The following is a 23,909-nucleotide window of genomic DNA, read 5'->3' as shown; positions in this document are numbered from 1 at the left end:
TAGCTCTACTCTAGAATAATACACCCACACCCAGTCAATGTTCCATGTTTCAAAAATGTACAAAGTTTATTAGAAGAATTATACACATAACAGAATTGCCAGTTATGTGCCAGAATTGTCAGTGTGTCAGTACAGCTCAGTACATTCATAGACTCCAATAAAACAGCGCCCTCTAGAGTCACAAAATTCGACAGGTCACAGAATTTGGTGCAACACCGGTTCGTAAGAAAAATCCCTATGCACGATTGAATGGGGTTTCAGGAATCATAAAAAATGATGCCGTAACTGCTCGGGAGTCGCGTGCATATCCTCTTAATAAAATCAGCGTTTAGGTTGCCTCCCTGAGGACTTTAGATCTGCTACTGTCGCTAAACGCAAGCATTCATCAGTGTATTTAAATTAGCTAGGCTATGTACCAAAAATGACATTTTACCGTGAGTTGAAGAGCTGTAGCTGCTAAACAGTGTTGTAACTTAAATCTGCGTGTACAAAACCGCTTGGAGCTCCAGTGGAATTTTGATTTCACAACGAGAATTCTCGGTCTAGCCGTTGATGTGCCGACGGAATAGGCATCAGCACCAACCTCTGATCAAGGTAAACAAAATCTGACTCAGTGTCCGTCATGTTTGAAAGTTTGTAGTGCTGCGAGGGAGAACGTGCACACGCAAGGGGCGCAGTTGAGCAGAGCTGCGGCTATCTGAATGGTCTGAACACAGAAGAGCAAGTGGCTTTGATAAAATGGCCCATTATTTGACATAATACCGGTATTACGATATTGTCTAAACTACATATCGTTTTCAAAAATATATCGGTCGCAGTCGTAATACCGATATATCGCCCAGCCCTACTATATGGGTGATGCAGCGCTGCTGACGTGAGGCTAGAAAGCCCTTGCCTGTTCTAGAAAGACTGATCTAATGCAGCAAATATATTAAAAGGCTGAAGTCGTACATTGGCTAGGCCTATCCCCAGAATATCAGCAGCAAACTCGGTCTCTGTCGCGCAAAACAGTCTCCAAATAAAACGCACATCAGCCTGTTGCCTATTCTGCCATGCAGCTTGTGACAATATATCGTCCAAAATGCTTGATAAAAAGACCTTATGTCGCTGATCTGCAAAATATTATTCATTACAAAAAAATGGTGTGTTCAGTCACCGGTCGTTTCCGAGACCTCGTGAACATAGTTTTTAAACCGCCGTTTTAAATGGGGTTTTATTATGACCGCCGCGCAGCGAAGCGGCGGTCATATAGGTTTAGTCAGATTTTTTTTTCTTTTCTTTTTCGCATGCCCAAATTTCCGTCAATGATTCCCGGGACACTGAAAGACCGGGGTAGACGAAACTTGGTGGGCATGAAACCCCACATGGATAGCATGGAACCATTGTTTTTCGTTTTGATCTGTAGCCCCCCCGCTGGACTGGACCCCCCGAAAGGAGGGTAGGGCAGACACAGTTCTCTGTGAATATCTTGAGAACTGTAGGGTCTAGGATGACCATTTTTTTTCTGTATGTTTGCCTCCAGTGGTCATGTTAACCCATTTCATGTGCACACATGTGCACAAACAGATACACACACACACACATACATTCACAGTAATCATACGTATGACACATACTCACACAGTAGACATGTACGCTTGCATGCACAGGCACATACACAGGCACACACACACACACACATAACATAAACATAACACAAACAATCAAGAATTTCTCAGAATTATGAACAGGCAAGATGGAGGTGGGGTTGTATAAAATGAATTTTACATGTGAAATCTATGAACTAATCATGTTTTGGTACTTGTTGTCTAGCAGATACCAGTGAGAATTGAGTGTGGATAATGCAATTTAGTGAGACAGTTAGAATCATATAGGCCTTTCAGCGTGATTTCTTTTTGTGGAAAAAATGTGCTGGACTGGGCGGCGGTCATATTTTGTACCGCTCTGCGGTACATCTATATAACACACATTTTAGGTTAAAAATGTTAACCTAACCTAACCATAACCATTACGTTTAACTTCAATACTATAGACCACATGACCAAAACTTCATTCATTTCATTCGCTGACTCTTCCCTCCTTCACCGGAGTCAACGCGAGATCCCTGCCCACCGCCATTTTTAAATGCTACTAGGGTGTCATTGTACTTACCAGTGCAATGTCGTCTTCAAAGGGCATGGACTTCGATAATTTGTGAAGAAGATCAAAGAGGACAAAACACAGTTTCCAAAGGTATATATAACTTTATTTAACCTGGAAGTGATTAATTGTACATTCGATTCAAAGGGTCGCTGTACGGATTCATGTTACGGAAGTGCCGCTGTATGGATTGTGATGCGGAACTGCTACGGTCCGTTAATTTCTTTTTAGAATCTCACATGGTAAAAGGTGATACAGTGCAGTTTAGATTAATACATAACAACAGTCATCTGTGTTGGGAATCACTACACCTTACAATCGACATATACACACACACTCACCAGTGTCAATCTGTGGGATACATGATGTGTCCACAGTCCTTTTCCCATTTATTTTTACCCCTGAAGCTGAAGAAAACCAACTGCAGTGTGAGACATCATTGAAAGTTTCTTTTTACCTCAAATGGACATCTATACTTAATGTAAATGTTGGTTTTACCTCAAATGGACATCTGTACTTAATGTAAATGTTGGTTTTACCTTGACTGGTAGATGGACGGGACCTCTGGGACATTCTCCAATTCCCTCTTTTTCACTAATTCCACTATTCCTCTTCTTCCCCCTCTGTCTCTCACTTATTGCTTTCTTCGATTATCCTCCTCTCCACTCGTCTACTCACCCCTCTCCTCTTCACTCGATAGTTTCATTTCATGCTCGTCCTCTCTCATCTCTCACTTCATTTCAACCTAATTTTGGACTGTCTTAGTTTTTTTCTCTCTTCCCCCTCTCTCATACAGTACGCCCCGTGCCCATACCCCTCCGTCCGATCTGCTCTTCTTTCCCTCTCTTCTCCTGCCCATAGCATTTCTCTGCCGCCAACTGATTTGTGGATACATTACCTTAAGTGGCTTGAGATCTTCTAGAGGAGAAGAGGACTTCTGAAGCAGGACATTCATACGGTCCTCTTTGGATCTCATGTCACTTGAACTGTGTTGAGTACAGGGATGCAAACAGGCAAAGGGTGAAATAAGTGAGTACATGAAGTGGAGTGCTGGTTAATACTCAGGGCAGTGGTTTTCGAAGTGGAGGCCAGGACCCTTTTGTATATTGCATTTCACTTCATTCTACAACACCTGGACAGTCGGAATACCTACGCAATACTCCTGTTTGTGGATTACAGCTCTGCCTTTAACACCATCATCCCTGACCTCCTCCACAGCAAACTGACCCATCTATACATTCACCCCCTCCTCTGCTCATGGATTACAGACTTCCTTACCAACAGGACTCAGTATGTCAGGCTGGGCCCACACATCTCACAGCCCCGCACAGTGAACACCGGTGGCCTCCAGGGCTGTGTGCTGTCCCCCCTGCTCTTCTCCCTGTACACCAATGACTGCACCTCTGGAGACCCTTCTGTCAAAACCATCAAATATGCGGACGACACCACCATAATAGGCCTCATCTCCAACAACGACGAGTCAGCCTACCGCAGAGAGGTCAGTCTCCTGGTGTGCAGTCAGTAACCTGGAGCTTAAACAGTGGAGATGATAGTGGACTTCCGCAAAAAGCCCCCGACTCATCCTCCTGTGGTCATTAACAACTCATCTGTTACTGTGGTAGAGGACTTTAAGTTCCTGGCCACAACCATCACCAACACACTCAAATGGGACAATAACATCTCCCAACTAGTGAAGAAAGGCCAGCAGCACCTGTTTTTCCTCCGCCGCCTAAAAGGACTACAGGTCAGTCCCCCCCATCTTGGTACAGTTCTACAGAGCGGTCATTGAGAGTGTGCTAACATCCTCACGGTCTGGTTTGCCTCTGCATCAGCCCGTGCAAAGGCCAGGCTACAAAAAAGTCGTCTGGGTAGCAGAGCGCATCATCGGCTGCCCCCTGCCCCCCCATCATGGACCTGTACAGCTCCAGGTCCATTAACAGATCTGCGAAGATTGTGGGCGACCCCTCTCATCCTGCCAATAGTCTGTTTGATCTTCTCCCCTCTGGAAAGCGCCCAAAACATCACGCCACCGCCACAGTTTTTTTCCCCCAGGCAATAGCCCTCCTAAATAACTCTTAAACTTGGACTTCATTGCACTTTATTTTTATTTAACACAGAACTATTTACATTCCTATTAATGTATTGCTCATAATGGTCCTGTCTGTCCTTGTATTGTGTTTTTCTGTCTCTATTTTTGTCTTTCTGTTGCACTTTGTGTTGCCTGCATGGAGAAGACCAAATCAAATTCCTAGTATCTCTGTATACATGGCGAAATAAAGTTGAATTGAATTTGTATATTGGCATGCGAGGGACACATATGATACGTTTTGAGGTCCAACACAAAGGCAAAGCAGTTTCAAAGGGTCTCAAATAGACGCCTGGTCTGTTTTTTAGTTTCAGGTTGTATCTATCTTCTAACCCGTCAGATCGTTTGTTTAAGCCAGTACGGTGCAGACTGCGCACGCTAACGTTATGATTAGATGGTTTAATCTAGTGGTATCGCCGCCGATCCCGAACTGATTACATCTAAGTCACAATAACCTAACAACAATAATAAATAACATTTTTTATAAACAATGTGCAACATAATAAGCACTAATACTGATACAAGCATACATCATTTCAGATCCACAGTTAACAAGAAAACACTTAAAGGAAATACGGCTCATGCCCACTGAATTGTAACCTCCCACACAGCAGTAGACTCCTAGGCGGATCCGCCTTCAAGTCGCCAAACCCGCGTGACTGTCGCATTCGTTTTGGTGCCGCACAGAGGATCAGCTCCGCCTCCAGGCGGCTCCGTAAATTCTACTGTCAAACAGCGGGTCCTGAGTGGACCCATGTCGGATCCGCGGGCGCGGACGCGCCTGTACTGTAACGGTTGAACATGACTGTACACCAAGAGCCGAGAAGAGTCATACTAGTGGATATTTTCTTTGCTGGGACACGGTTGCGCTGAACCCTCTCGAGTAAGTGATATTTATTAATATATTGCGACATTCACAATAGCTAAACATTGGCCTTTGTGGTTTTATACTTAAAACTTACTTATCATGTTTATTGATTATAATGACGTTGTTTGATATTAGGACTAACGTTAACGTTAGTGCAGACGTTTGTAATTTTGAGCAACAGGCTAAGTTAACGTTATTGTTAGCTATGATGCTCATATGAGTCTGTAGCCTATTTGATTTAAAATGGGTTAGCAATTTTGGCAGAATATGTTATGGTAGTGTGATTTAAAACACACACATTGTTATTTAACGTTAGTCTGGTCTTGTCTGTTTTATTGTGTTGCTGTTGTCCATAGTCCATAGTGCTACTATGCTAGCGGCATACAGCTGCTAGCTAGCATGCTGCTAGGCGCAATTGCATAAGTTATTGCTAATGTCTATTATACATATATATGTTTGAGATCACGTTTGCGATGCAATCCTTGATTAAGCTGATACATTGGCACTGGTATTTCAGTCAACGAAGTCAGTGAAGCACTCCTCTGCTATGAAAGCTACCTAGCTAGCTGCTACAACTTTAGCATGTTGACTCACTGATAATGGTTTAGCCCTAGCTTCTAGCTAGCTGTGCATTAACGTTTGCATTTTGCCAAGTTTGGTCTCATACGTAACTTTAGTGTCCTTCTGCCATCTTTGTAATGAAAGCCTCGGCATTTTAATCACTGTTTAAGTCGGTTCAGACAACTAATGGGTATTGGCGTCTGTTTGTGATTTATTATGCTAACGTAACTTAACTGTATGGAACTTGGTCCCCATCTTCTATTTTGTTTGTTCTGCAGCGTCAACTTTTATCGGCTGGATTCTACCATCTAACGTTACGATTGCCTCTGTTGGGTTCGCTTGATGAAGATACTTTCTGGGTTGTTAAAATGTAATGTGAACACATTCCCGTAGCATTCCAAAATAGACCAGAGATGCTTGTACTATATGTATATTTGGACATTTTGGGATTGCAATAACCATAATGATATGGTTATTTAACAGCCATCGTTTCGGGGACTCTGATGAGAGTGAAGAAGAGCCAGTAAATGGTGACTTTGCATCTCTGAGGTACCTTCCAACTCGCCTGGTAAGTTATATCAGTTGAAGCCTCAAACCTAAGCCAATTGCACTGGCAAAGTAAGTAATAATCTCTTAACATTGAAATAACTAAATCATAATATTAATATTAGAGATATGGTTAACACAAGGATTAAAGTTCTCCGTCGTAGGACGGATTTCCGTCAATTTGATTTTAGAAATGTCATATTTGAGATCGATGCAGATCCGATGAGAAAAAAAAATAGGAGGAGGGGGGGGGCTATCACCTTTTCTTTTCCTTTTTTTAAGGCAACTACAAATATTAGGTCCGATGAATTAATGTGTGTGATGATAAATGTTTAAAGACCTAGCTGCTAATAGTGTTCTTGAGAACTTTCTGTGTCTCAATCAGTGACGGCTCAAGAAGATAGCCTAGCCTACCTCAGCCATGAGTTCCGCTTTGTTTATGTTGTAGCTACACGCTTGTCTCGTTGGCCTGGGGCGTTTGCTTAAAAAAAAGAACACATATGGAGGACTAATAACGGTCTAAAAGTTGGATTATAGTGACACAATCGAGACAGCTGATGAGGTTGGCAAATCCGTTTAACTTTTTTGGATATGATATTGTGAGCTCTATGTGCGAATTCGGAGAAGAAGCGTAGGCCTAGGCTGTTCTTTCCGTGCATCAATGTAGACAATTTCTTACTATCGCGAACTCTTGTCAGGGGAGGTCATTCATTTTGGGTGTCACCTATGACTTGAACAGATAGCCTGCTATGCCACCCCATGTAGGCTACTATTATTGTTACAGTTTTTAATCAATGCAACTAACATTATGTGTAAAGCGACGCAATATAAACCGTATGCAATGTATTATCCCGTCTGACATGTACAACAATGTTTTTCACAATTTGCAACGGAAGGTTTTGACAGCGTGTTAACATAAAATAATAATAATATTGTCTTCATCGCGAACTGTTTAGTAAGGGGGTCAGTCGTGTTTGTGACGCACAGACAGCCTTGTAGCCTATTTTGCTTTAGGCCTCACTTATAACGACAGTAGGTTGTGAGTGTATGTTGACAAAAAATAACCATGCAATCAAAATAGTCAACTTAAAACTTTGCTATAAAATATTATTAATTTATAGCACAAAACCATAACCAGTATGCCTACCAGAACCTCGCATATTAGCGTAATTTGCGTCTATTTGGCAAGGCCACTAGCTGTCATGGATGCGTTGTTGCTAAAGGAAGGCAGGTGTCAAAAGCTAAAAAATAAATGGAGATGGGCAGCTGTTGGAAATGGGGGAGAACTAACAAGCCATGGTGTAAAGAAATGAAAGTGCCCGGGGCAGTGTTTGGCAAGTTACTTCAAAATCGTAATGTATTATGTATTACTTATTACTGTCATTTCAAAGTAATTTGTTACATTATAATATTACTGTCTTTGAATTGTAAGGCATTACACTACTATTGTATTACTTTTAAGTTACTTTTACCAAAATATCTAGAAATATGGATTTGGAATTCTAAATGCAGTTTATTATGCTCAATGCAGCTCATTCCTTCTAATTGAGGGCGATGGGGTATAACATAATGACTGAGCTAGGCTTAAGGCTAACAGTAGAATGCAATAGGCGCAGTGATGGCTCACGATGCAATACAAGGAACAATCATAGCCAGAATTTTGTTAAAAGCAGACAAAAGGTCGAAGTCTGGTCAATTGTGATAGAAATGCTGTAACTTTAGGCTTAGGCCTACTCATTAAAATCAACAGAGAGCCCACTACCTGTATATTGCAACCCAAAACTTGTCAAGACAGGCTACACAGTGCCGCTGCTGGCCATTGTGGTGCCCTAACTGGTGAAATACAGTATTAACCCAAGTATGTCATCATATGGTCAACTATAAAGATGTAGGCTAATCTGCCTGTTCCCAGGGATGGGTAGTATTTCTGAAACATGTAATATGTAATTCAAATACAAAATAGTATTTTGTCATTTGTATTTTATTTGGTTGAAGGAAATGGCTCTGTATTTTGTATCAAAATACTTTATTGGTGTGTATTTTTGTATTTTAGAAATACTGCAAAATACTATATGTGAAACACACTAAAAAAAGTAGATACTACACACAGGTGTAATGAATAATTGGTAATTAGGCAACAATGGTTTATTTTTATCGCAATCAGCTAATGTGAGAACAGCTGTGTTCAAAGACACTAACAGCTTTTCAGTGACGGCTATTGTTGAAGCATCAGCTCTGGTCTGAAGCACTGGTGTGAAGTCGTACGCAAGTAAAGATGAGCAAGTTTACCTGTGCAAGTTCACATAAGGGCACCGACAAAGGCAACCATGTCCTATTGTCTCCATGCCAATCTTTAACAGAAAAAATGTCAGATATCTCAATGAACCACAATGACATCAATAGATGGTAAGGTGTTGAGTGTGTTTGAATTCCCTTCCTTGTAGCATCCATTTCTGCATTCTACAGTGGGGACAAGTTCACCTTGTTTAATTAAATAACAATTCTATTTCCTTATTAGCTGCATACTTGAGGTTGGAGATATTAAGGCATATCAAGTTTCTCACATACTGGAACTTCAAGATACATAGCCTTATGATTTTCTTATTCAGTTCTGCACTGGACTTGAATTACGACACGCTAACCATCGCAAAGTGTTCTGATGCTGGGAACAGGCAGGGATGGGCAAAAATACATCAGAATGTATTTCAAAATAAAATACCTAATACCCTCATTTTTAATGTATCAAAATAAACTACAAAATACAGTAACCATATTATGTATCAAAATAAAATACTGTATTTTTGTATTTAGAAAATACTCAAAATACTTTTTTCAAGGAAGTATGAAAGCACTGCAAAAAAAGCTTTTTAATATCCCAAACATTTAGCCTATTAAAACTATATAGTAAAAAACAATACAATTTGGCCCGTCATACCAAATAGTATACCGTATGCAAGTTCATGTAGTGTGATCAGAAGAATAATTCAAGAATTTACATTTACATTTAGTCAACTAGCTGATGCTTATCCAAAACGACTGACATAGCTTACAATTAACCACATTATAATCAATAGGCCAAAATCATAATTGTGTATCTGTGCCGAATTTCGTAATTCAAGTCCAGTGCAGAACTGAATAAGAAAATCATAAGGCTATGTATCTTGAAGTTCCAGTATGTGAGAAACTTGATATGCCTTAATATCTCCAACCTCAAGTATGCAGCTAATAAGGAAATAGAATTGTTATTTAATTAAACAAGGTGAACTTGTACCCACTGTAGAATGCAGAAATGGATGCTACAAGGAAGGGAATTCAAACACACTCAACACCTTACCATCTATTGATGTCATTGTGGTTCATTGAGATATCTGACATTTTTTCTGTTAAAGATTGGCATGGAGACAATAGGACATGGTTGCCTTTGTCGGTGCCCTTATGTGAACTTGCACAGGTAAACTTGCTCATCTTTACTTGCGTACGACTTCACACCAGTGCTTCAGACCAGAGCTGATGCTTCAACAATAGCCGTCACTGAAAAGCTGTTAGTGTCTTTGAACACAGCTGTTCTCACATTAGCTGATTGCGATAAAAATAAACCATTGTTGCCTAATTACCAATTATTAATTACACCTGTGTGTAGTATCTACTTTTTTTAGTGTGTTTCACATATAGTATTTTGCAGTATTTCTAAAATACAAAAATACACACCAATAAAGTATTTTGATACAAAATACAGAGCCATTTCCTTCAACCAAATAAAATACAAATGACAAAATACTATTTTGTATTTGAATTACATATTACATGTTTCAGAAATACTACCCATCCCTGGGAACAGGCAGATTAGCCTACATCTTTATAGTTGACCATATGATGACATACTTGGGTTAATACTGTATTTCACCAGTTAGGGCACCACAATGGCCAGCAGCGGCACTGTGTAGCCTGTCTTGACAAGTTTTGGGTTACAATATACAGGTAGTGGGCTCTCTGTTGATTTTAATGAGTAGGCCTAAGCCTAAAGTTACAGCATTTCTATCACAATTGACCAGACTTCGACCTTTTGTCTGCTTTTAACAAAATTCTGGCTATGATTGTTCCTTGTATTGCATCGTGAGCCATCACTGCGCCTATTGCATTCTACTGTTGTTAGCCTTAAGCCTAGCTTAGTCATTATGTTATACCACATCGCCCTCCATTAGAAGTGCAATGAGCTGCATTGAGCATAATAAACTGCATTTAGAATTCCAAATCCATATTTCTAGATATTCTGGTAAAAGTAACTTAAAAGTAATACAATAGTAGTGTAATGCCTTACAATTCAGAGACAGTAATATTATAATGTAACAAATTACTTTGACGATTTTGAAGTAACTTGCCCAACACTGCCTGTAGGTGGCATTAATTATATAGTAAGTGTACCCTGTAGCCTCGTTTTGGTTTAAACAATGGCCGTCGTGTGAATAAGGCGAATACTCCCTTTACTTTGCTGTTTGCATCTTTTTGTACATTAAAAACCAATAGGTCGCGACCGCAAAAGGGGTGCTATCTCTATAGGTATATATGAAGAACGTATGACTTATGGCCTGAAAAAAGTTCAGTCAAACGATTTTTTTTCACTTTAATCCCTGGGTTAACATTCTTAGTGCTAAAGACATTCCCCTATCCTTGTATCTATTCCTCCAGCTCCACCATCTTGCCGAGTGCCAGGCAGCAGAGTCACTACCCCTCAACCTGGAGAAAACTGTTAAGGTAAAGACTGATCTCTGAAATAAAATTGAATACAGTGGCCCCATCTATATTAACACAGCAGTAGTCACTCTATTTCAAATCAACAGATTGCATCTGCATTACCATCTCAGATTTTCTGCATACTTCATACATTACATAAATCTCAGCCAAATATTTTGTCAGTTAAAACATCTGCATTCATGCAATATTGCCTGAAAAGTTCATTCATTATTATCAGATTGTATTGAAACACATTGATTTCAATGTCAATCCATTCATGGAGTTGATATAGATAGTGCATACCAAAATGTTGAAACATACAAATTCATGTCCAGTATGACCAGAGATTTGTTTTTGTTTGCCATTGTTTGGCCCTGTAGCTCTCAGCCTACCATGGTTAACAGATCACAACCATTTCTCTCCCTTAGCACCTCACCATGGGGCAGGACCGCAACACTCTTCACCACCTCAACTCCCTGCACCTGCATTTAACATACGGAGAGTTACTCAAGGTAGGGACTGATCTCTGAAATATTAGTGAATAGAAAGGCCCCATGTGTATTATCAATGATGACTACCATTTAATACATTTTTTCCCCCTCTCGCACACCGCCCACCTCACTATGGGCCAGGAATGGCAGTCCCTCCTCAACTCCCTCCACCCCCACGTGCAGCGAACAGAGGAGCTTTGTAAGTCATGTTTCTTTTTAAATTTATTCTCCTTAATACCTATCTAATATATTGTATTGTGTAAGCATACTTGGCTTTGGATGCTACATACCATAAACATAAACATATCTGTCTGTTTGATTACAGGTGCTGTGAGGAAAAACATGGTGACACGGTCAGCCACGGACGCTGAGGTCACCAAGCACGCAATTAGGTGTTTCAACTGGCGGTGGATCGGGCAACGAGGAGACGTGTTCCGCCTCCATCCACACAAATGGAGTAATAGGAGAAATAAGCATTAAACAATCTTTTTATTGAACTTCTTGTCATTCACCAGTTATTCATTTTCTGATATTTTAGATGTGCATAGCACAGCATTTCATTGAAGTTGTAGCCTATTAGATAAAATATTTCATGTCTGCACTGACCTAGGCTGATAAAGCACTAAATTAGGTTTTGACCTCAAAATTCATGTAGAGTAGCCTAGGCAACGTAGGCTACTTAACAAAAACAGAATAGCTTATAACCTGTAACTTTCCATAAATGTCCATTTTATATTTCCATTGAGTAGTGATCACGTTTGTACAGTAAATTGATGTCTTGACTTAAACCTTTTCTGTTAGGTTTATTGACAGTATTGTTAAGTTAAAAGTACGAGGCGATGCTAATCGTAGGCCTATCTTGCTGTAGTAGCCTAGGCTAGGCCTAGTGATAGTTTTACTTTTATCCTATAGTTTATCCTATTTAATCCTACAGCAAGAACAGAAGGAATTTTGAAAATGAGATAAACGGGTCCGAAACGGACCCGGGCCAGATGAGTCTTTATGAGTCCGTTGCGGGTCCGCGGCGGATGTATGTATCAATTTGCGGGTCCCAAACGGACCCGCCGCGGAGGTAAGGTTTTAATCGCGGATGCAGCGCGGAGCCACGGCGGGTCCGCGATCCGCCTTCGTAGCGGATCCGTTCCTGAGAGCATCTGGACTCCGATACGGGTCCGTTTCGCGGGTCCGTTCCGGAGGCCGTCATACATCCGCGGCGGATCCGCCGCGGAGTCCTTTTGCTGTGTGGGCTATGTATAGTGTCTCCCAAACAAATCGTTCATTTGGCTATATTACAGTTGTCAAAAAAGTTTTATTTTGCCATCAAAAGATGAAATGACAAGACTGGGTAGATTATCTGTTCACATTTAAGTAGTTTATTATTGTACTTACATAGTAGGCTAGTGAAGAATGTGTATTCATTTCCCATATCACACAATCAACGCACTTCCGATCTCGTAGCGGTCATCCCAGCGGGCACCGTGATGTCAATTTGATGTCAAGAATTAGTCAAGGTTTTGACCACCATGTTGAGCATCTATAATTTCATACTATTTTAGCATTACAAGCTATGGCTTGCTTGTGGTTGTAAAGACGTCCAACAAGGGATCAATCTAACATGTAGTCACTGGTCTAAAAACTTGGGTCAATATGATTGATGTTAAATCAACGTTGATTTGATATCAAGAAAAAAGGCATAGGAAAAAGGGCGTCAAAATGATATGGAATTGACGTCATTGAATTGACCACCATATGAGAACCAATAATGTTAATAATCCTAATAGTAGTAATAATAGCCCACTAGGCTAATGTTACTATTGTTTTGACACTTCTACCAATCAGTCTGGTAATATAACAGACTAAAATGCCAACAGTAATCATTTTCACGATTGTTTTTAACGGATGCTTCTCACCGCTTGATAAGCGCATGCGCACACACAGCAATTCCCATCCCCCACCCCTGAACAAATTCAAATTCGCGCAGCACTCTAGAGTCTTCGCTGAGTTTGCTCCTTTTCAACTGCAGTCACCAGTGACTTCAACAATCAACCGTCACTTTTCTATCATGCCTCTGACTGAATGTGTAAGCCGTACAAACTCTGCCGTCATGATATCCCAGGTAAGAATTACAGTACTTTTGTATGCCAATTGAAAACGTGAATTTATTCGAAATATATTGTTTTCATAATGGAATGTTAATCAAAGCCGTTAGTCATGTTTAGAATTAGCTAGTGAGCTAACGCTAGCGATGTTAGCTGTTAATGTTAACTTTTCCAGTAGCAGACTAACTTCACTATTATGTGGAATATCTGTTTGTTTGCCTGTTTGTCTGTTTGTTAGTTTTAGAATGAAATATCAGGCGCAAGTAAGTTAGCTATACATTTAAAGTAACGTTAGCTACATTTAAAATGGCTGTTACCATGCAGGCTAGCAGACACAGATGAAAGTTGTTAACGTTAGAATTAATAACGGTTAACGTTAGCTCTACCTTGCGAACTTCCATGGGACATAGGTAACGTTAGGTCACTGTATTTAAACTTAATACATGTAGTGCTAGTGTTGATACATAATATAGTGTTGCTATAACTGCAAAGAGGTCCTGTATGAATTAAGTAATATATATATATATATATATATATATATCAGTTATCTACCCACTGATTTAAGGAACAGCAGTTTAATATAGCCATGTTTATTAACAGACCTGTCATTTAATGGATGTGATGGGTGGGTGGCACCTCAATATCATGCCTACAAGTAAAGGGATCTTTAGTTTGTGAAGGGTAGTGTTAGGCTACATGTTCTTCATTTCATAGCCCTTATTTGCCCCTTGTTTGATGTACCTGACTTGCTCTGAGGCATGTGTTAAGATGCATGTGAGTGTAGTAGTGCTACAGTGATGGTCTTTTCATGTTCTGTGTGTTTTGCAAGATATTAATCTTAGTCTCCCTCTGTTTGCAGGTGGTGTGTTGTGAGGATTGCTGCAGTAAGAACACTGAGTGCATTCTGGAATATTCCAAATGTGTGCCACGTCCAAGCTCGCAAGATAGTTCACTCACCAGGTAAAGACACACACACACACACAATGTTATTTTGAAGTATTAAAAAACATTGTTGTTTTAAAATTTTCGAACGAAATGGTTGGTAATTAGCACGTTTACGAGTATAGTTTACATTCCGGTATGATGGCAGAAGTGTCTTTGTGTACTGTGTGTCAAAACTATACTATTTAGCATGGTTGTGCAGCTACTTCAAATACTGTAAGTATTGTAATTTATCTACATATAACACTACCGTTAAGCGTGGGAAAAAAGTGGAGGTGGGGCGGGGATTGCATGGAAGAAGATGCATGCTATTTCAAGAGTTGAACACCCATTCACTTTACTTTTTTAGCACAGTTAATTTGGACTAAATGCATCAGTTTTTCGTTTTTTTTTTTTTTTTACATGGGTTCCTCTGAATTCCCCATCAACAACTTTACAATAAACTCATATTTTTGTTCAGTCTCTCTCAAATTTGAAGAGTTTGTTACATAAACCATATATTTTTTGCATAAAACGTAAAAACTACTGCTAACGTAACGTTAATTTACCCACTGCATTACAGATATTGGTTTGTACCATCACTGTATTCAAGAGTTCAATGATGGAGAAACTTTCTTTTGAGATTACACCTATCAAAGATTGTAGCCTTTACCGAAATAGTCACGCTGCCCCTCCATTTCAATTGTTGATGCGCCAAAAGTAGACCTATCATGCTTATCAAGTGTAACTCTCTGAAGACATCCTTAACTTGTGAGTGTTGGAATTGTTGCTAGGTAGTTCATTTAAGTTCACTCAAAATGTCAGGCCGATTGTAGTGTGTGTGCGTCTCGTCACTGCTATGGCGCGTTTACATGTTATCTGTCACTGCCAGCACGTTCTATACTCAGCGTCGTCCATCCTTGCAAATGGGTTCAAGTGAGGACATAGAGTTAAGTTGTAAACAATTGTAAAAATGATTGCCATAATCTGATTACACTCAAAAGACGTCTGGTTTTGGTACTCTACAAATTAATGTTTTACTTTTGTTATGCAATGTTAATGGTATACAGATTAAAACATGTTTTCAGTGTCTCTTTAGCTGAAAACTACTTCCAACACGCATGCCTCTTCCATGAATAGGCGCTCTTAGCCTGGCTAACGTCAGACCTCATTGAGATAGGGTCTGGGAATTAGACATTAATTTTCTCGTATTTGAAACATGGTTTACGAATGCCCAGAGCCGTTTATTGGGCGCTACGAATGTCTATCAAATGCGGCTGTACATAGCTCATAACGGCTTCGGCGTGTCGTCATCGTCTTGCTGCCCTCCCTCCGTTCTGTGATTGGTTCCTTCGTTGAGGTGAAAACGAAGTCCATAGAATCCAGGCTGCCTAGCAGCGTGAATAAAATCGCGTGCGTAAGGCAGCATGGGAAAACCCAGGCTAAGGCACTCTAGTCCTTGAGCCACCCCCTAGTCCACCCACCCACCTACCCATCCGCTCCCCGGAAAAAAAAAAAAAAAACTTGGGGGTGTCACTCCCGGGATTTTAAAAACAATTCTAGTTGCTCAACATCATGTCTGATTAGCAATAACTCTGCTATGAAACGGAGACATTACATTTTCTGGTCAGTGAGGTTTAAATTAATTAGTTCCTGAATCCTATCCCATTTAATGTGACTTCAGAGGGCTTGAGAGAGATAGGATTTAAACCGTGGCGGACCGCCATGCTTAAATAAATGTAGAGGAAACACTGGATATTCCTTTCCTTGTTCTACAACAACAACCTAATAACATGATCATGCTGATGGCTGATAGCTTTTGCTCTTCCCAAATACAAGTAGCCAGGTGAGATGTTTGCAACTACATTACTTTTTATCAATCCAGTTGCAGCAGGCCTAGTTCCAAACCACAATTGTTGAACTGTGATGAACTGCCCTATTTGTGATTGTTTTTAGAGATTCTAGAGGTTTTATACTAGTGCTGCCACTAACAACTAATAACTAATTTTGTTGTATAACTCACACTCCTCCTTGTCCACAGGTGGCAGTAGTACGGTGGAGGCAGAGTGGCAGCAGAGCTGGCCTAAACAAAAGTCTTCAGCCCTTGGAACCGCACCTGGCTCTTTGGCCCCAAGAACAAACCTTCCCGTCATAGGTGCCTCTGATAGTGCATCACTCACAAGAATGGTAACAAGAATGCACTTAAAGAATGCCCTGGCAGGAGCATCACATATGAATACTTTCACAGACAGTTGAAGTGCTTTGCCTCCATGAACAATGCCATCTTGCTGTAACTGCTGCAACTCCTGGAGAAAGTCACTTAAGTACTCTTCCTCTGAATTTGGTTTAGCAACTCCACAGTAGATGGCCACAATGAAAGGAGCAAAGTTGTGAAAGTTGCAGAGTATGGGCCACATTTGGAAGTTGGAAGATTTAAAAAGTGGCACACCATCAATGTTAAAGCACAAATGTAGGTGCTCAACGATTCCTGGATGCTGAGACAAACGTTTGGTTTTGGAGTAGCATTGTCGAGAATGGTCAAAAAAATCTACCAAAAAGTTTGTAAATTAAAGGATGGAAAAAGTATGGGATTTTAAAATAGAAAATGTGTAGGAACCCTGTTAAAAGAAACCTTTTCTCTGTCTCTCTCCATTCAACTGGATCTCTCAATGTTCTCCAACATTCCATTACTTGTTACTACATTGTACATGTTGTCATACATTGTTCATATTTAGCCATATTTATTCTGCCCTTATAAGATAACTACTAATACACTGCACATATTTAATTTATATTACTCTAAACCACCTTCTATAAACCAACTGTATACTACTGTCTACACGGCACTGTGTCTTGTCCTGTATATGCACCACCTGTCTATACTTTGTATATCACTTTTCTGCTTTTTTGCACTTCTAGTTAGACACAAACTGCATTTTGTTGTCTTTGTACTTGTATTCTGCACAAATAATCAAAATATATGTCAATAAATGCTGATGTAATTTTGACATCAATGTTTGTCGCATTTACAGTATGTTTATTTGACATTGAAGCTTGATATTGAATGATATCAAAACAACATCAACATCTTGACATCAAATAGATGTAGAATTGACATCAAATGCCAACAAAGCTTGACATGGAAATTACATCTTGATGTAGAATAAATGTTGAATTGACATCAAAGCTTGACATTGAATGATATCAGATTAGCATCAAAACGACATCAACATCATGACATCTTGATGTCAAATAAATGTCGAATTGACATCAAAGCTTGACATTGAATGATATCAGAATAGCATCAAAACGACATCAACATCTTGACGTCAAATAAATGTTGAATTGACATCAAATGGCAACAAAGTATGACATCAAAATAACATCAAAACGACATCGCGGAGGTCAAAATCTTGACGTCAAATTGACATCAGTACATTGACGTCGATACAACTTTCATTCTAGACCTGTTTCTAGACGTAATTTTGACGTCGATGTTTGATGTCATATTGATGTTGAATTGACATCAAATGCCCACTGGGATATAAAAACTTTTTTTTTCAAAACCATGACTATATTACAAAAGCCTAATATGTCCTCCACAAGACTATATGTTTTTTTATTCACTCGAATATATCGTACGTATGTATGATAGTTTTCATTGTTTCATTGTTGGTAGTTTTCATGTTTAGTGCATGTACCTAAACCACTTCCACATTTTAAAGGGACACCAGGCAACGTTTTCGTGTTAATTAATCATCTTCGTAAGTCTGTATATGGTTAAATGACTCATTACAGGGCGAATGAAGAGTCTCTCGCCCGCCCCTACTGCCTGTAGGAAGAATATCCCGCTTGCAAGTTCGGAACACCGACCCGGAGTCCTTCAGGCTCACAAAGTCTCATTCATCGCGAGAAGCAGGATCTGTTTACGGCAAATATCCCCAGTTCAGAGGCAGGCTAACGAAACCCGGCTAGCGATTTTTACAAACGTGTAATGGCAGAGCCAGCGAAGAAGCAGCGAAAACCCTTGACGGAAGATGGAAAGAAGAGGAAAAGAGCTTCAGACCGAGCGAGGGCTCACACACGTATCAACCTTGGTCAAGCTTTTTCAGAATGGCGAGAGCTGAAAGACAGAGAAGGCTCCAAGACAGATGCAGACCTCGCATTCTTGCTTTTACGCTTGTAAGTAACACTTTGATATTTTACTTTGTGTATGGTTGTACTTTCATTGCGTTCGTTATTATCTGTAAATGTGTTGTTTACTGTAGCCTATTTCCAGAGACGGTTGATGAAGTATCTTTGATATTTCTATGAATGTCTGTTAGCTACAGGGGTAGCTAGGTGGCTAGCGGAGATCGTAGTGTGTTTGCTAGCAAACATGGGTATTGTTTTTTAGGTATTTCTTACACCTCTATTCTTTTTTGTGTGGCCACGCGTCATAGTGTTTTATTGGTAGAAAGACTTACATTCCAAGAATTTCTACGATCGTCGCAGTTCTCAGCGAGCTAAGTGGCTAGCGGGCGGAGAATTTGGCTTGTTCTAGCTAGATGGATGATGTCTCTGTGTGTTTGCTAGCAAACATGGGTATTGTTTTTTAGGTAGATCACAGTTCTTATTCCCCTCCTCTCTTTTTGTGGCCACGCGTCAGTGTTTTTTGGTAAAGTGGCTAGCGGAGATTTTTGCTTGATCTAGCATGATTCCCTTCTATGTGGCTAATTTAGCTTCCATGTTGCATCCAGGTGTTGCTTTTATTTGGCGCTGGTGTAGCTTTTTTGCAGTGTGCTTCATAGTGTAGAAGTCGATGAGTCACCGATCGCATTCTGTATTGATCCATAATATGCTACAAATCCTCGTCAGCTACTGTACGTACACACCGCCTACAATGAACCCCAGTCTCAGAATATTTTCCACGACCGTCTTGTTTGCAAATAAGTTACGTGGGCTGACCAAGTTACTGTTAGTGACACTACAACCCCCTCCCGCCCTCCAAACAACACACACACACACACACTTTATCCACTCACCCCCAGCAGTGTAGTCAACAGACAAATGTAGCCTAATTTCAAAGCATTCCACCACAATTACCTATACGCATGCAATTTCACAATGTAATGTTAGAAATGTTGCAAAAATGCTGTCTTATTTTTTCTAGTTACAAGCGCTGGCAGGTTACATCCACACCAAGCAAGACCCAGTCCAGACCACCAAAACCACCTGTTTCCAGTATCACAGAAGACTCAGATCGAGACCAGTATGTTTTCTTACACAGGCTTTATTTATCCTGCCTGTAATTTTGTAGTTCCAGTTACTTATGCACTATTTTACGTTTCAGGGATGTTCCTGTAAATCTTCCTGAGCTTGGTGTGCAGCCTTTGTCTAGAGAGGGAGAAGTTGGTGATTTGGAAATGAGGTGAAGTTCACCGCCATACGATAGTATGGTGTATAGTTTTCAGAGAGGGTTTCTTGATCTGCTTTTTTGTGGCTGTTGGCTTATGTTTTGGAGTCTCTATTTTTCTGCTCGCAGCATGCACTCTATGAGCATCGAAGAACACCACCACGAGTCTTCAGATGAAGAGGGGGCTAATGATTTTAGGAAGACCATGTAAGTGCTGTCCATTAGTCTTTCATTTACTTCCATTTACCTCTTTCTTCTATCTGAAATATCTGTATGTGTTGTCTGAACAGCATTGAGTGTGATGATTTTGGGGCTGATCCAAGTGTCTTGGGTTTGGAGGAAGGAGACAGTTCAGATGAGGATTTTGTCCCTTCTCTTCATTTACGGTATGTTTGCATATTATTTATCAATTTTGGATGGAAGTTGAGCTACATTTGTAAGTCGTAAAGCGCAGCCTATTTCTTTCTAAACTGTTCTACGACATTGTCTAGAATATGAACTCATGTAATCCTTCATGTGAAGTATTTTTTGTAAAGATGATCAATATGCATATTCAACTCTTCAGAATGGTTGGAGACAAAGCGAATGACCTGGCTGAAATCAGTGTGGATGAGGCCGTATTAGACATAGACATGCCCGACCCTCCCGCTCCAGAATCAGAGTCCACCGCACATCTTCACAGAGTACTCTCTGAGGATGATCTGGTCGGTAAAACTGCCAGCATAACATACAACAACAATCTGCTTGATCTCGCCATGCACTTGAAACTACCAGTGCAACAGTGCACCTTTGCAGACAGAGTGCTAGGCGTAGCATGCTCTGGTGCACAACCTTTTCAAGTTGCCATGAAGACACGAGGGACAGGAGTAGTTCTAGAATGGGTAAGGTGTGAAAATTGTCAAAAAGTCAATTATGTAGGGTGCTGTTATTGTTTGACACTTTTGTATGTATGTTTTTATTGTTTCTCACATAACATTGCCATTTCTTTACATTAGTTATGCCCTTTCGGACACTCCGTATGGAAATGGAATTCGCAGCCAACCTTGAAGTTTGGCATGCAGGGCGGTGACTTTATGCTGTCTGCCAATATTCTTCTGTCCGGGAACAACTATAGAAAAGTAGCCCTACTCTTCAAATTTATGTCGATGGGGATGGTTACCGAATCCACATTCTACAGGATCCAGGATGCTTACTGCATAGAGCCGGTGCAGGAGTATTGGGATCAAACTAGAGCAGAAGTCCTAGACCGTTTACGGCAGAAGGACCATGTTGTTCTCCTGGGTGAGGAACAGTCTTACACCTTTGACTAACTTTTACACTGACAATTCTGTATGATATGCTATGACTGTATGATTGGAAGCTGTGATTCTAATGCTTATAATGTCTGTTTGCAATAGGCGATGGCAGAATGGATTCTCCTGGTAAGTTCTGTATGCATACTGTCAAAATTGAGGATCAGATTTTTATGTATGTACTGTGGTACTGCTTTATCATTATCTTCTAATATCTTTGGTTTTATGTTGATGATGCTTTTAGACTGAAATAGCGTCATGGCTGCTCCGAGACTGTTAGATTGTTCTTTTAGCATAACATTTGGCCTGTTATAGGGTGCAACTCTCAAGGTTAAAAATACAAAACTATGTCCAGGCAAAATGTCCACTGTCTCTCACACCTCCCTTTGTGAATTGCATAATCCAAATTAGATTTTTCCTGTGGTTAGAGATTGGGATGTGTAAATTATGTCTGCTGCTTTCTCCTGAGCATGATTGCTAGATCAAAGCCTCTTTCCTCATTGACTGTTATTCAGACGGCCTCTGTAATAACGTACACAAGTTATATGCTGACAGTTGTGCTTTTGCCTCAGGTCATTGTGCACAGTTCTGCACATACACCACAATCGAACAAGACTCCAGAGATGTGGTCCACATTGTTTCCGTTGATAAACGCGAAACAAATAAAAACTCAGTCATCATGGAGAAGGAGTGCTTTGTTCGCACAATGGATGCACTCCTTCCAGAGCTTTCTATAAAGGAAGTGGTCACTGATGCCCACCCACAAATCACCGCATTACTGAGTAAGGAGAACTTTTGGTTATGGTGAAGTCATAAAGACCGTCCCAAGTTCATGTTTGATCGCTGTTCCCACAGGGCCTCATTTTTAACATATATGTAAAAAGAATTTTAAAAAACGTATCATTTTTGTTTACATTGTTTTCATGGCCTCTCTTTGTTATAGATCCGGAGCGTGGCAAATATAAAGCGTGGGGTATTCAGCACTCATTGGATATCTGGCATGCAGCTAAGAGCCTGAGCAAGAGGCTTCGACGGGTATGCATCAGTACATTTACAGACATGTGACCAGTTTCTATATGTTGTCCTGGTGTTGTGAAAAGAAGCTAGCTATTGTGTACCTTGTGTACCTTGATCAGGCTGGGACCGTGAAAAATCAGACTGGTATTCAGCCATGGATCAAGGACATAGTCAACCACTTTTGGTACTGCAGCAAGCATGCGGACACAGAGGAGCAACTCAAGGTATGGTTGAGGGGGAACAAATGTGTTGATTAGGACAGTTTAGTTGACATGCTAGCAGAACATGTTTGTTGCTCCATGCACTGTATAACTTTTTTTATGCAGATGATGTGGGTTGGTGTACTTCACCATGTCTGCAATGAGCACTCTTGGGCAACCAGTTGCTGTGAACATGAGCCACTGGATGAAGACAGCCAGAACAAGCCTTGGATCATACAAGGTAATTTCAACCAATACTGGTGCAGAATTCAACACTGTATGTGAATGTTTTACTGACTGTGTTATGACTATAGGTTCAGCTGCTCACAAGGCACTTACTGCTGTTGTCCTTGACAAAAGATGGCTGATCCTGGTAAAGAAATTCCTAAACTTCAGGTAAATATATGTAAGACATGATTGTGTTCACCCAAGTTATTTTTGAATTTCCAGTATTTCTCACTCAAGTGTTCGTCATGTTTCAAATGCAGCATAGTTGACCTTATTTCAGTGTAATCTGTAATGTGGATTTCATTTTTTATATATATATAACAAAACAACACATGTATTACCACGAGTGTTGTTGTAATTATGTCTCCCACCCACACAGGACCACATCTGATTTGGAGTCATTCCAAAATCATATTTTGATGTATGCAGCAAAGCGCATGGCCTACTCTCCGTTTGTATACAAGACTCGGACATTGCTGGCAGCCATTGATTATAATAAACACAATCAACGCCGCCCTGCACGCAACCAAGATGGACAGAAAATGTAGGTATTTTTGTGACATGGTTATGGTTTTTCTTTTTTTTTTTACCTTGTAGAATGACTAACGACAAACACAAATTGTTCTTGCTCTCTAGTTACAGACGGAAGTACAACAAGAAATCAAAGAGTTGGAGCGTGTACACGATGAAGGAGAAAAAGCAGTACACGTACATTCCAGAGATCCAGAGGGCCATTCTTGCCAGGAGAATGGGAAGTGGGTCTGGTCTTCCCCGCAAACAGACGCTAAGGCCTGATGACCCAAGGCGTCTGGGTGTACTTGCTCCACAACAGCCACCTCCCACATCAGAACTAGTGGCGATTCATGTCTCACGAGGGGACCGTGGTCCCAGAGAATTGGAGGACAATTGAACAGTTTTCATATGGCATATACATGTAAATAATAAAGAATTGATTCTGAAACTTTGTCCAAAATATTTTTTATTTACAAATGTACTGTGAAAAACAACATATACATAAAGTTGGGATGAAAGGTGGTAAGAACTTTTACAATGTGTATGGTAACAAACTATTTACAATATGATAACAACTGCTATGCAGCAAGTATTGTGAAGAATTATGCTAGGCGGGTCACCCTGAAGCCGGTGTACTGCCCTCTGGGGTCAGGGAAAGTGTCCCTTATCCGGCAAACACAGCAGCTGGGTATAACTACTCTGTTGCCCACACCCAGGCGGCCGTGCTGCCACAACACAAACTGCCTATAGGCTGCATGTCTAAACTGGCGCTGTTCCATCCCAGGTTCTGCATTATCGGCTAGTGCAAATATATCATTCCAG

General features: G+C 40.4%; 1 protein-coding gene and 1 long non-coding RNA gene across 2 annotated transcripts; both read left to right on the top strand.

Annotated features, from left to right (window-relative positions):
• Positions 1–4,874: 4,874 nt before the first annotated feature.
• LOC143103118 (uncharacterized) lies at positions 4,875–11,919 on the top strand. Its single transcript, XR_012982725.1, has 7 exons — positions 4,875–5,108; positions 5,933–6,024; positions 6,138–6,222; positions 10,887–10,952; positions 11,360–11,443; positions 11,564–11,621; positions 11,748–11,919. It is a non-coding gene; the product is annotated as an uncharacterized LOC143103118 (long non-coding RNA).
• Positions 11,920–18,168: 6,249 nt separating this feature from the next.
• On the top strand, positions 18,169–23,484 carry LOC143102138 (uncharacterized). Its single transcript, XM_076265547.1, has 15 exons — positions 18,169–18,624; positions 19,595–19,693; positions 19,775–19,852; positions 19,967–20,044; positions 20,128–20,223; positions 20,403–20,718; positions 20,833–21,118; positions 21,235–21,258; positions 21,702–21,911; positions 22,073–22,164; positions 22,266–22,370; positions 22,473–22,587; positions 22,661–22,742; positions 22,954–23,118; positions 23,211–23,484. The coding sequence occupies exons 1-15, from the start codon at positions 18,437–18,439 to the stop codon at positions 23,482–23,484; spliced, it is 2,208 nt and encodes a 735-aa protein (XP_076121662.1). The 5' UTR covers positions 18,169–18,436.
• Positions 23,485–23,909: the final 425 nt, after the last annotated feature.

This window comes from Alosa pseudoharengus, unplaced genomic scaffold (assembly GCF_046254945.1).
Source record: "Alosa pseudoharengus isolate Yale_2024_CS ecotype anadromous, Long Island Sound unplaced genomic scaffold, YU_APseudo_1.1 YU_APseudo_1.1_scf_4, whole genome shotgun sequence".
In the NCBI taxonomy this organism is placed as follows: domain Eukaryota; kingdom Metazoa; phylum Chordata; class Actinopteri; order Clupeiformes; family Clupeidae; genus Alosa; species Alosa pseudoharengus.
This window is presented reverse-complemented; position numbering and strand designations above follow the sequence as displayed.

Coding starts and splice junctions, on each gene's coding strand:
- LOC143102138 (XM_076265547.1), top strand. CDS start 18,437: ATGGCAGAGCCAGCGAAGAAGCAGCGAAAACCCTTGACGGAAGATGGA. Junction 20,045..20,127: donor AATGATTTTAGGAAGACCAT/GTAAGTGCTGTC, acceptor TTGTCTGAACAG/CATTGAGTGTGATGATTTTG. Junction 22,743..22,953: donor AAGAAATTCCTAAACTTCAG/GTAAATATATGT, acceptor CCACCCACACAG/GACCACATCTGATTTGGAGT.